The sequence below is a fragment of the Mycteria americana genome, chromosome 3 (genome assembly GCF_035582795.1).
Source record: "Mycteria americana isolate JAX WOST 10 ecotype Jacksonville Zoo and Gardens chromosome 3, USCA_MyAme_1.0, whole genome shotgun sequence".
Classification (NCBI taxonomy): domain Eukaryota; kingdom Metazoa; phylum Chordata; class Aves; order Ciconiiformes; family Ciconiidae; genus Mycteria; species Mycteria americana.
The window spans coordinates 20,676,894-20,689,440 of record NC_134367.1 but is presented as its reverse complement, the minus strand read 5'-3'; the positions used below and the strand labels follow the sequence as shown (position 1 = coordinate 20,689,440).

At 37.4% G+C, this 12,547-nt stretch overlaps 1 protein-coding gene across 4 annotated transcripts in view; it reads right to left on the bottom strand.

Annotated features, from left to right (window-relative positions):
- Positions 1–12,547, bottom strand: part of EIPR1 (EARP complex and GARP complex interacting protein 1) — a 99,686-nt gene that overhangs the window by 5,855 nt on the left and 81,284 nt on the right. For 2 of the 4 annotated variants that reach the window (XR_012775143.1, XR_012775144.1), the window contains exon 9: positions 2,993–3,212. Coding sequence is in view for 2 of the 4 variants with exons in the window: in XM_075498017.1 (XP_075354132.1) it covers positions 3,038–3,212 (175 nt within the window). In the remaining 2 variants the exon portion in view is untranslated. Of the gene's footprint in view, positions 1–1,100; positions 3,213–3,637; positions 4,247–12,547 lie in introns of those variants that run through there. The other 2 variants (XM_075498017.1, XM_075498018.1) reach the window with 2 other exon arrangements.

Here is a 12,547-nt window from a genome sequence, read left to right as displayed (position 1 = left end):
TTAGCAATGCTTTATTTTCTTCTCTATTTGCTTTCTAGTAATTCTCAACATTTTAATTAAAATTTTAACCTCTATTAAGCTGACATTTTTCAAGACCTATGAAAACCCTAAGATCTTACTTCCAAGTAGTAATAGGCATACACTGGTGGTCCCCAGTAGTTACGTAAAATGACTGTTTTCTCCCATATCCTTTACTTCACATTTCCTGCACTGAATTTCATCTACCATTTTATCATCCAGCCACTCTGTGAGGTAAGGCCCTCCCATAATTCTTCAGTCAGTCATCTTTACTACTCTGAACAGCATCCGCAAACTTTGCCATATTTCTATGCAGCCCTTTTTCCAAAAAGGTCACGAGTACACTGTAAAGCACAGGCCTAGGCACAGATCCTTGCAAGACTTCATTGGTAATTTCTCTTTGCCATGAAATGTGATGATTTATTCCTGCTCCCTATTTCCTATCTTTTAATCAGCTATTTAACCATCTTTGAACCCCTCCTCTTATCCTACAGTAGCTTGCTTTCTCTAACAGCCTGGGATGAAACCTTGTCAAAAGCCTTCCCTTTCTGAAGGTCATTTCCATATTGCTGCCAGTGCTGTTCATGTAGCTCAGATCTCGCTTTACAGACAGCTGAAAATGATTAAAACTTGACCCTTCCTGCTCTCTTGATTCTACTGTAATGTGTTTCATTCAAATTCGACCTGCTACTCCCTTCCTTGCCAGCGTTCATCCCCTCTCTTCTTCCCTATTGAGTGATATTATACATATTTAACAACACTAAAACAAAATAAAATATTTCTTGATATTATTTGTTTACAGAGCTTTCCAGCTTGTATAAGCTTACAATATTAAAGGAAATACAGCCACATCAAAATTAGTCTGGAAACTGTCCCGCATTTATTACATGTTAAAAATCAAATCCAATCCCACATACTGTTATGTAATTTCCCATCACCTTCACACTGCAAGCCATATACATTAACAGACAATAAAGTTTCAGTAGACCTTTATTGCTAATGTGAAGAAAGTTTTAAAGAGTTCTGCTGCATACTAAAGATATACTGCAGAGGGTTTTTGTTTTCTTTTTTCTTTTTTTTTTTTTTTTTTTGGGTTGGGGGGGGGCACACGACAAAAACAAAAACAACAAGCCAACAATGTTTTGTGTCTGAAGATTGAAAACTCCACATATAAAGCTGCAGCCCAACCAAGGATTTTGATATTCAGACAACTGAAGCACTACTGATTTGGAAATGCAATTTTTCTTACAGTATACAGGTGAATAGCTCATGCCTAATTACAGATTGAGACAATTTGAAATAGAACAAGTTTAAAATCTTAACGCAGAAAATCAGACCATCAGAATTTCCAATGAAGCATTCACTGTGGAGCAGACAGGCAGCATCGTAACACAAATACAACAATAGTACAGATGATTTAATTAGATTACTTCACTCCTATGAATTCTTCCAAACAAGCTCTTTAAGAAAGCCAGAAATAGAATTAAACTTTCAGCTTTTCTGGATGTTTTGGCCTATAGCAGTCAGTCACGCTCCCAAAGCATGTTCTCACAGAAGCAGCTGTGTATACACAAGAAGTCACATTTGGACATGTTTCGATCCAAGAGCGGGTAAGGACGAGCAGAGGTGAGCAGCAGGCTGTCCCTCAACACTAACACCAACAGTTGCCATAGCAACGGGAGGACTCACGGGAAGAGACTGGTATTGATCTTTCCATCCCATGTTCTTGCCATTTCTTCAGCGTGGTCTTACACAACACTACCACAACCAACACCATTGCACGTACCCAGGTTCTGAAGTTAATGGGAAATAATAGTGATGAAAAGGCAACAGGGAGTAATTACTGCTGCGGTTAGTCTGAGCGCACAAAGAACAGCAGCAGAATTTTCGTAACGACAAGCTATGCAAGGGGAAGGGGGGGTGTCAGTACATACAGGCATGTTTCACCGTGCCTTCCATCCACATCTCAAGTTTGCTCTGCATTCTCCTGCAGGGCAGCATCTGCCTGTCCTCAGCATTTGTAACAAGAGAGTCACCAATGCCTAGGTCAGGAATTGCAAAGAGCAGGATATAGCAAAGGATGTTTTGTGCTTAGCTGAAAGCTGCTACATCGTGTCAGTGTACTGCGGAATGGCACAGAGCCAAATGGATAAGAAAGAGAGACTATTTACAAATACCAACGAGATTTTTCAGGTTAATAAGGGCACACCTTCAGAGTCCCCCAAAATATACTACAGCACAACTAAGTTCTATAAACATGGGATAATACATTACATGAGAAAATAAGAGATTTCGGTCAAGACTAATATTGTTTCCAGTAACAACACATAGCTCAAAATTGCATCTAGTTTGCAAATTAAAGGATGGTACTTTGTTGATACTACCATAAGGCTTAAATGAAAAATATATTTTGAAGGTTTCACCTTCATGATTAACATTTCTTCTCAGGATATGCAAAATGGGAGAAAAACTGTTTAAAATATTAGACTGAATTAAGAAAGCCTTTTAAGACCATTCCCAACTGTATCTATAAACATTGAAGAATGACCAGAATAGTTAGCAGAATGTAGCCCTAGCTAAGAGCACAAGGCAGCTTATATCAGAAAAATAAAATATTATTCTTGTAAATGAGTAGATCACTTCTGCTACATGCACCCTACATTGTCCCAGTTTTATATCAGCAAAATAACACCTCTGAAATCCACTATATTTGCATAAAGCTGAAGTAATAAAGCAATAGTATGGGAAGTACCCAATATCTCCAGAAACTTTATAATTCACAAAGTGATTAGGCCCTAAAAAAAAAAAAAAAAAAATCTAACTAGCACAGCCTTCAGAAAATGCATCATAGTTTTTCAAGGCAAATACAAAAGACAAATTGAAAGTGTCTATATCAGTACAGATATTCTTAACAAAATCTTAACATTTATACTTAATAAAAATAGATCCAAAAAAACCTCTAAACAATACCTACCAATTGTGTACATCAAGATAACAACTCCACCATAATCCAAACAAATTATAACAGTATGTGATATTTAAGAGCTCTGGGAACCCTGTTAATAACAAGTCTCCCATCATAACTTAAAGAGGCAAATAGCCATGGGTCTGCTGAGGACCATTCAACTGCATATACACTATCTTCATGTTCTTCATAGGTAGCTATTACACTGTCCTGAAGGGGCTCTTTAACCCTAAAATTGAAGAGGGGGGAAAAAAAAAAAAAGAAGAAAATAGTAAGGATATCTGAACACACGTGGTTTAAAAGGCAGTATTAAGTGTCACTAACATCTAGATATGCAACCTCACATTTAAAGTACAAGGATGCAGTAGTAGGCTTTAAGGAAATATTTTATATCGGATATCTGCATATACCTATGTTTTAGATAACACAGCAGAGTCTAGTCAATATTAAAGACCCCATTTGCAGGGACAAAGTACCTGTTATTTCCAACTTCAGTGCATTTCCAAGTCTCTCAGAACGTATCTCTCTCTAAAAGAGAGAGCCTATCTCTCTCTAAAAGCCATGCATCTCTCTCTAAAGCCTATTGGGTATGATCTAAATGCACTTAAACACACATTTTTATCAACACCTTTTCTCTCACCATTCTCCATCCCTTCCTTTCCCCCTTTGTTGTTAACTGAATTCTTACAATAATATATAATCTTATTAGAGACAAGTAGGTAGGTAAGAAGTTGCAGTCCTTAACATCGCAGTCTCTCCTGGGCTGCCACCCTGGACCCGCTCTCTCCAGAGTAATGGAAGGGAGATGGAGGCCCCACTCTGAACACTTTAATTTTTATCTCCCATTCCTAGAGTTATAACAACACCAGATTCTCATCTATTATTGTATACCTCACCTCTCACTGCAACACCCAAGCTCCTGGTCACCTACATCATGAGACACAGACAGATTCTCTTTTGCATTGCAAATATTTAAGAACACATTCAGGCAATTCTCTGAAGTCCAAACCACCTAAGAGTCATTGATTGTGCTCTGCTAGCTGTGAACAGCCTTTCTTCCCTCCACTCACAGAGCCAATCCCTCCTCTCACAGCAAAACCACAGCACATTATTCTGTAGCTACAGGGTAGGTGAGTTTTCACAGGATGACCTTCGAGCTCCTTCACCCACAGAGGATCACCTCTGTCTGACAGGAATCAGTCAGCCTTTCAGAAGCATCCTCCTGCCTCCCAGAAACAGCCTTGTATTACAGCTGCAATCCTCCTAACAGAAAGCAAAGCCAAAGAGCCCTGTGAATGCCACTTAATCATTTAAACAGATGCTGTTACTACAGAAATGAAGTGTTGTTATTGGCCGTCTTTGCCCTTTACTGCTGCTCTCTGAAAGCACGTGTCTCTACAATCACAAAGTGTATATGGTATTATATCTGAATCTCTTGCAGGATATCGCTGTTCCACCTAGCCAGCCTAACCAGCTGTGAATCTAACATCGCAATTAAAATTCAATTGAATTTAATGAATAAACCAAAAGCAGTCTGATACTGCAGAACAGCTTCGGATATTTAGTTTCAAGGACTTTTATCATTTACTTATGCTACGTTTAAGGTCAACTAGCAAAAAACGGTCATAGCACAAAGAACACACAGCCCCCGGTTAATTGCAAAGAGCAGCCTTGTTTTGCAGTTCTCCTGAGTATGTACTTTGATACAAACCATCTAACAGCAGAGAGCTAATAAACACACACACACTTCATCTCCTGCAATGTGTTTTTCTAACTTCCTGTTAACTGACATGCCTGGTTAAGTGAAAGTTGGTCATGTCCCCAGATGGCAATGTGCTTCACACGGTGCTCACCCACTTACCCACAACTCCATTATTCCGAAGGTTTCAAATGTCTCTCTGGATAAGCAGGGGAGTAATGCACGGTGCACATGGCTGTCAGGGGACACGACCGACTTTCCGTTAACCAGGAATCTCAGTTAACCAAAGGTTGGATAAACAAGGACAAATAAGCTTCTAGATTATACTATTTTCTGTATGCTCAGAGTTGTTTCAGTGTTTCATTTAAATAACACAGTTCATCTAATTCAATTTACACAAGTCATAGGGGAATGAGTGTTCAGGAAAGAAGCCTGTAGATGAACTTCTGTTTGGCATTTCCATTTATAACTACAATTTTTAACTATCTTTTATTATTGTCTATGTACTGAATTTCTTCTTGGGTATGAAAGTAATTTTGTGCCTTCCCAGAAAGAGAAAGCATGCTATTCTATGTGGTTCTTCAGACCACATGAGATCAGTTTTCAGTGGTTTTTTCCTTGTTTTAAATAGCTTAGATCTATGATAACATTATGTATAGACTACTTGTGCATAGAATGGCATAGCCTTGAGACAGTTATTGAGAATCTGAGAAAATCCTTGTGGAAGTGATCACTTGGTGTAAAAGACCTAGATACTATACAAGATAATCAGGATGGAAAAAAAATAATCTCAGAATGACACGTGTCTCAGGAACAATACAGAAGATCCAGAGGAAACTGTCCATGAGCATCCTTTACAAATTCAATGAATGAAAACAGATTAGCCTTTAAATTATGTAATGGGTAACGAGCCCAGAAGGATTCTGCTAATGGAATAAAGAGCAGAATTTATTTCACATATGTGAAAGATTGTTCAAAATAATTAAAAAAACAGAAAGAGCAAGGTTGTTTGTGATGGGTTTTTTTCCTCACAACAGGAATCTCTTGGAGACAGATCACCTTACCCCATGCTAAGAGACTTCCAAGAAAACACCTCAGATTTGTCTGCATTTTGGCTATGTGCGTGCCGTTTCTGGTAATCCAAGAATAGGCTGAGGATACTATTTTTGAATTTATATGAATCTAGGATACTTACAATTGTTCAGTTTCTGAGCCCCACAACAATCTATTTACTCTCAATGAATTTTTACTCAGCTTTTACACATTTTTACTTATTAAAGAATCAGCTCAGACTCTCCTAACTCCCCAGATATTAAATATAATTTGGATAATGCAAGAAGTTACAGACTTAACAGCTATGACACTGACATATATTTAAGCAAGGTAAGAAATACCTTTTAAATATATATATATATAATCTATAAAAAAAACAGTCTACAAAAAAGATTAGATTATTTTGGTCACAGCACATACTAGTGGAACACATACAAAACAACTTGTATTTATCTTAAGATGGTTTTGTCTCCTTAGATTTTTTTAATTATCCTTCTGTTTGTATCAGTTGCTACAATTTTATTTCTCCTTAACATACAGCAGGTAACTTCAGAGCCTAACATATCATAGCACTGAGTGTATTTTTTTCTAATACACTATTCATAACGTAGCAATGATTAAATGAATACTGCTATACTTTCATGTGCATTATTCTTACCTCAGAAACATTCATAGTTACCAACTCCTGATGACAATGCCCAGGTTATTTGCCTTCTTAGGTTAGATGCATAATGCCAGGCACAGAAGAAGAGGGCACTCAAAGTGGACTGAATACTAGGACAAAGTCTGCAGATCTTTGGCAGGTTTTGGAACAGAGAAGAGAGTTCATGACCTTAAATTTCTTCCCAGTTAGAGAAGTTCAGAAACAGGAAGAGTCCCTGTACTGAGGTGGATATGAAGTAAACTTTCTTCTATGCTACTTTAATATGTATAATTCAGGTTGTTGCCAAAACACAGAGATTTCTGGTTTTACATAAAAGCTGCAGGTTATGGGTGTAAAAATGCAGTTGCTATGCCATAGCTAGTTTAGTGTACCACAGGTGTAGGTGCTCGGCCTATTGATCCCTTGATAGAGCAGTCTGACTAGACTACTTTGATAAACATACTTGGTAATCATTTGTTATGCCTGGTAAGCTTAGTAAGCTATTTTCTTCCTTGTCCTAAATCTCCCTGCCCCTTAAAAAGTTCCTTCGGTTTCTCATTTTCCTGTACTATTTTTCAAGACTTTTTCTGGCCAGACTAAAATACCTTTTTCTCTCCTTATATGTGTTCTTGCATTGTATCAACTGACAAGGCATCAAACTCTTATGTCATCAAGAACTCATAGTAAAAAATGTGTAATCTCTACCTACATCCTGCATAAATTTAAGACCTGTGCCACACAGAGCTGAAATGGACTGCTTTCTCTTTGTAGTGTTATTCACATAGCACGACCCCTACCAGCTTCTCCTGTGAAAGGAGACAAGCTTTCATTTTACTAGATAACTTTGAGGTTAATTGTGTTACAGACTTGAGAGAGAAGCCTGTTAAGCCTTGGATAATTGTTTTCATGTAGAGAGCTGTTATTTCCAATTACTTCTCATGCTAACAACCACTTAAGTTTGCAGTGCTTGCGATTCTGTTTTGTCAGCGCAGTGTTCAATAAAATGTTTTTCAGAGTCACCAAAAATCATTAATTCTGTATCACAGTCAAAATTAAATCCTCTTTAATCTAAAAATTACTATGAAATAGATGTGATTCAATAGAGCAGCAACATGTACTGCAGCATCCAAAATGAATCCTGAAATCATGCCATTGGATTCTAGAACAAGGCCCATGGGTGACCTTTCCCTTTAACTGTAGGAGGAAAACTTAGCAACTGTAAGGTTTTGTTTCTGATAAGCTTAGACAACACACTACTTCCTCTTTCACTCTGTTAAGGAAGATAGAATTCAAGGATGTTTATACTAGAACATTTTTATATATATATATATATATATATATATATATATACACACACACACTAGAATTTTTATATATAGTAATTGGCTGTTCATACTGTTGTAAGCATTATAATTTTTTTTTTTTTTTTTTAAATACAAAAACCCCAGCCTTCTGAACTGCTTCTACAGGAAAATGACATCTTTAAAACCAGGAAATGCATATTTTAATATAACAGGTTTCATAGCTGTCCTAATACACAAAATAAATTGAGGGTATATCTGCTGATAAAGGTTAAAGAAAGAAATAGTACAGAAAAAACAAACATGTTTTTAAAGCAAAATAGTCTAGGAATTGGAAAGTGCTGCTGCACTAGATTTGGCCCAGCTTCTTACACATCCAACCAAATAAAGTCCTGAATACTGGCATTCCCCAAAACAGAAACTATTTAAGCTGTTTTAATTAATTGAGTCTCTTGGTTGGTTCCATAGCATAATCCTATGATTTCTAGATTTGTCCAAGACACAAATACCACAAGCAAAATATAATCAAAATTAACCCTACTGGCAGGTGTGTGAAAATACCCTGAAAGCCTGCCTCATCATGAGTGTTTGGCAAATACTTTTCAAAATATCAATGCTGACAATTCACTCTTCTGAAGTCACAGATGTGTATACAAAGGTGTTATGTTAGATCACACAATTTGTATGAAACCACAGGATTTACTATTCAAAAGGCTCCAAACCACGTTTCTACCACCAAAAGTAGAAAACACAACTTCTTTTAGATGGAATTTTGAAGGAAATCTCTTTCTACAGAGAAGGCAGCCACCATTTTCTCTCTGGTCCATTCTGATTGCTGAAGATGTTCCTACCCTTAAAATCTCATTAAAAACTGCACTATCTCAATGAGGTACTCTGTACTGGAAGGACCAATCGTTTACATCTCTCAGCTTTAAATGCAAAATGGTGAGAAGTGCTTGTGTTAGATCTTGTTCTGTTTGTATCAAAGGATAGTGTGGCTAACACCTATGGTGAAAAAGATGGAAATATAAAACTTCAGGAAAAACACTAAAAAATTTATTTTCAAATGTGAATTTCTGGTACAATTTTCAATAGATAACAACGATAAGGATAAGCTTAGACCATATTGTAAAAAAATGTAGCATAAGGGAGAAGGCAGCATAAATCAGTTATGCCAGTGAAAACACAGCAGACATCTTAAGCCTGTAAAGCCCAAAGAGAGCAAATAGCTCATTCTGCAAAATTAAAGTTTAAGGAGGGCTTCCTTTTCAGGACCGATGTATAAGCTCAAAATGCTATTGACCATATAAATCTTTTCATTGGCAAGGGTACAGAAAAAGCTTTTTCTCTTAAAAAGCAAGTCCTCCATTATCAATTGAGCCTTGTCATGAAGTTCTGGCCATAGAAGTAATGAAGACTGAAAACACTGCTGTAGATGCAGCATGTACCTTGCTGTTGGTGCTCCTAAGGTAGCAAATGGTCTCGTGCTGTGTATCATCAGCACACCAGAGGCCTACAGAGTTTAAAATTTAAACCAATAAGGCAAACAAATATGTTGCAATAACTAAAGCAAAGGAATCCTGACTGGTGAATAAAAAAGGTCACACTAAGCTGCAAGAACCTGGTAGTTTTTGTTTATTGTTAGAAACAGCAATGTAGAATTAAAATGACTGTCAGACTGGTTTAATACAACCAAATATAGACTCATTCACTAACATAAGGATTTTGGATGACCAAAGAATGAAGAAAGGATATAAGACAGTCGCCACCTCCCTTTGGAGGAAGACAGTTCTCGGTGCTCTGCAGATGTCTAAAAAGGAACTGACTGACACCTTTAGGAGCTTTGGAATTAAGGCAAGTTCAGTGCTGCAGGGAGGAAGTCCTTGCAACACCTGAGTGCAAAACCATTAAAGAAAGAGAGGCCAAGGAGAAACGTGTCTTAATTGGTTGCATCCTTAGATGTGGAACAACCCCATGTTTTAAACGTTTTGTTCAAACTGAGACATTCAAAGCACTCCCTATGTTCTTATGCAGGCACACCAGCGTTGTTTTGGTGATGAAAGCTAAATGCATCCCAACTACTCACCTCATCTGTTCTGTTTTTATTGGCTTTGTACACTTTTTTCTACCTCTGGATCAAGGCGCCAGAAATTAAGCTGGGAGTACAGCATTTCATTCCCCATTTCTCAACTAATTTTTTGCCATATTTAAACTGTGCATTAAATTATCCAGACTAGAGACTTGACCAGAATACACCATAGCTCTCCTCTGGCCACGTGCCTATACTTCCTCTCTGTGGACAGCTCGATCCTCTTTTTAGACTACCTACTTTCAACAGAGAGTTTGGGCTTCCCCAACACAAAGCACTGAAGCCTTTCCTTATTCAGTGCAAGAAAACAAATACAGTTGGCATATTTCTCCTAGACACATTTCACAAAGGCAGTGCATGCACAGCTAGCATGTTTTGGAACAAAACCACAGTTAGTGAGAAGAGAAACTCAAGAATATGGCTGATGGCAAAAGAAAATCCTAAAGGGAAGAATCAGAAGTCTCCAAAGATGATTCAGAAGGCAGTAAAGGTCCCTGAGCTGCAAATAGTCAGGGGCTAGAAGTATACCCAAGGGAAATATCACCTTCTTTTCCTGTTTTTATAATCTTTCCTCTTGGCCACTATCAGAGACATGATACAGGTTAGGGAGACCTTTGATGATACAGGGAGGCTGCTCTTACATTTTTATGATTGATGAGAGAAACAACAACAATAGCAGTTAAAAAATAGGGAAGAGACAGCAAACTAGTTGCTCTGATCTGAATCAGCAGTTAAGAGGAACTGAAGGTCACTCAATTGCGACAAGAGACAGATCCTCATGCAATAGTCCTAGTCATATTGCTTATGCAAGCGTGTTCTGGTCTCCAAGATGGGAGCATATATACTCCCAAGATGTCAACATGTACATGGACAAACACACAAAGGAGAAACCTCAAAGAATAATTCCTTAGTAAGAATAGAATACAGCAACTTTTGTTTTGCTGTCTATTCATTACTCAGTGAACCTGTATTCTTTTCTTAAAAAAAAGTTATCTCCAAATAATTATTTTTCAGTTGCAAACCTTAAAAACTAGGCATTTACTGAGGAAAATGTGGCAAGAAAAAACAAGCAGGTAGACTCATGAATAGTTCTACATGGCTGAACAATTACTTGGTTTTGTCTCCAGCCAAGAAATACAATAAAAATTATAAAGTTTACTCAAAAATATATTAAAAACTAACATGAGTCTTAAAGATCTCAGAAGTCTTAGCTGTGTAGAATAGTATCACAAGTCAACATTTTTAAAATATGGGGATTTTTGCTAAGTAGAAAAAAAAAATTGAAGATACATCTGGTACATACTCTTCATTTTTATATTTAATCCAAGAAGTATTTTTACAAGTTCTTTTATTCAGAACATGAAAAATAGGTAGCCCATGAGGAAAGAGCCTTTTTCATTCTTTCCACTTGATATTTCAACCCTCTTTTGAGAGAGATTTGGTCACCCAGTCTGAAGGTGACTGACTGGAGATACTAGTTGTACAGACACCTGCTCTTGCTGGTGTATTTCAAGATACACCCGAAAAAGTAATTTTCTTTTTCGAGATTTGTGTGCTATCTAACAGCAAACCAGATGTCCTCCAGAACAGGAGGACAAAAATGAACCCCATGAGAATATAACAATTTCTTGAAAGTCTAGAACATACCCAAGCAAAAAAACATGCCCCCCACCCCAACCATACAATAAAACCCCATGTTTTACAGAAGAGACAGTACCCATGGAATGGACCTTCAAAGGGGTCTCCAGGAGGGAAACAGGTACTAAAGCTTAAATACTCCGCACTAGTGGTTAACTGAACAAGAAGTATTCCCAACAGCTGTTATGCCCTGCTTCATTAGTGTGCTCAGAGCTAAACAGACATTCATCTGGCAACAGTTCAGGGCTGGTGAGCACCTTGCAAACATCCTTTCAGCTCAACTCATAACAAGGGGGCAGGGTGGGAGGGGACGACACCAAAACAAGACTCTCACGGTACCAAGCAAATGTTACAAAAACTAATGTGCTTTCCCAGGTTTTATAGAGAACCTGGGATTAGCAGCTGAAAAGCATATACTTAAAAAGCAAAGGCAGTATTGACACTCTTGTAGCCTCTGGGACCAGGCAAGGGCTTTACATCATTACCATACAAGTCATTCATGATGTGGTTTACATCCATCCCATAGCCAAAGAAAAAAGATGCGTTATATTTGTTGTACTGCTTTACATATTCTTGGTTTCAAAAGTTCCTATTCTAGAAACAATCACTTGTGTTTTAATGAGGCAACCTACGCTATCTACGATCAACAGAAATTCAGAACTCCAGATAACCTACTATACAACATCTGTCAGAACACTATTTACTTGCAATGTTATTTATATTAGTACCTATACACCATATACACACAGGAAACTGTACTGTCTTTCTCACTTCCATTAATGCTATTTAACTTCCATCCAGAACAGAATAAATTGCAATCCCCAGCCAAAGGTAAGGAACCAAAAGGTACATCATATTTAAAATGCTGTAGTTCAGTTACATTCTAGAAAGTAAGTATGTACTGTTGATGCGAGCAACTTTCTAGGTACTTAATTTGATACCTTGATTTTCCAGGTACTTACATCACCTATCGCTTCTAGAGACATTTTGTACATTTAAAATTAACCATTTCTATATATGGGATCGCTTCCTTATTTAACATAAAAAATGGTTGCCAAGTCCTTTATGTGAAGCCGAAATGTCAAAACTATTCGGAGCAAAACTACACCTTTATTAATAAAATAAAGGTGCAAGAACAACC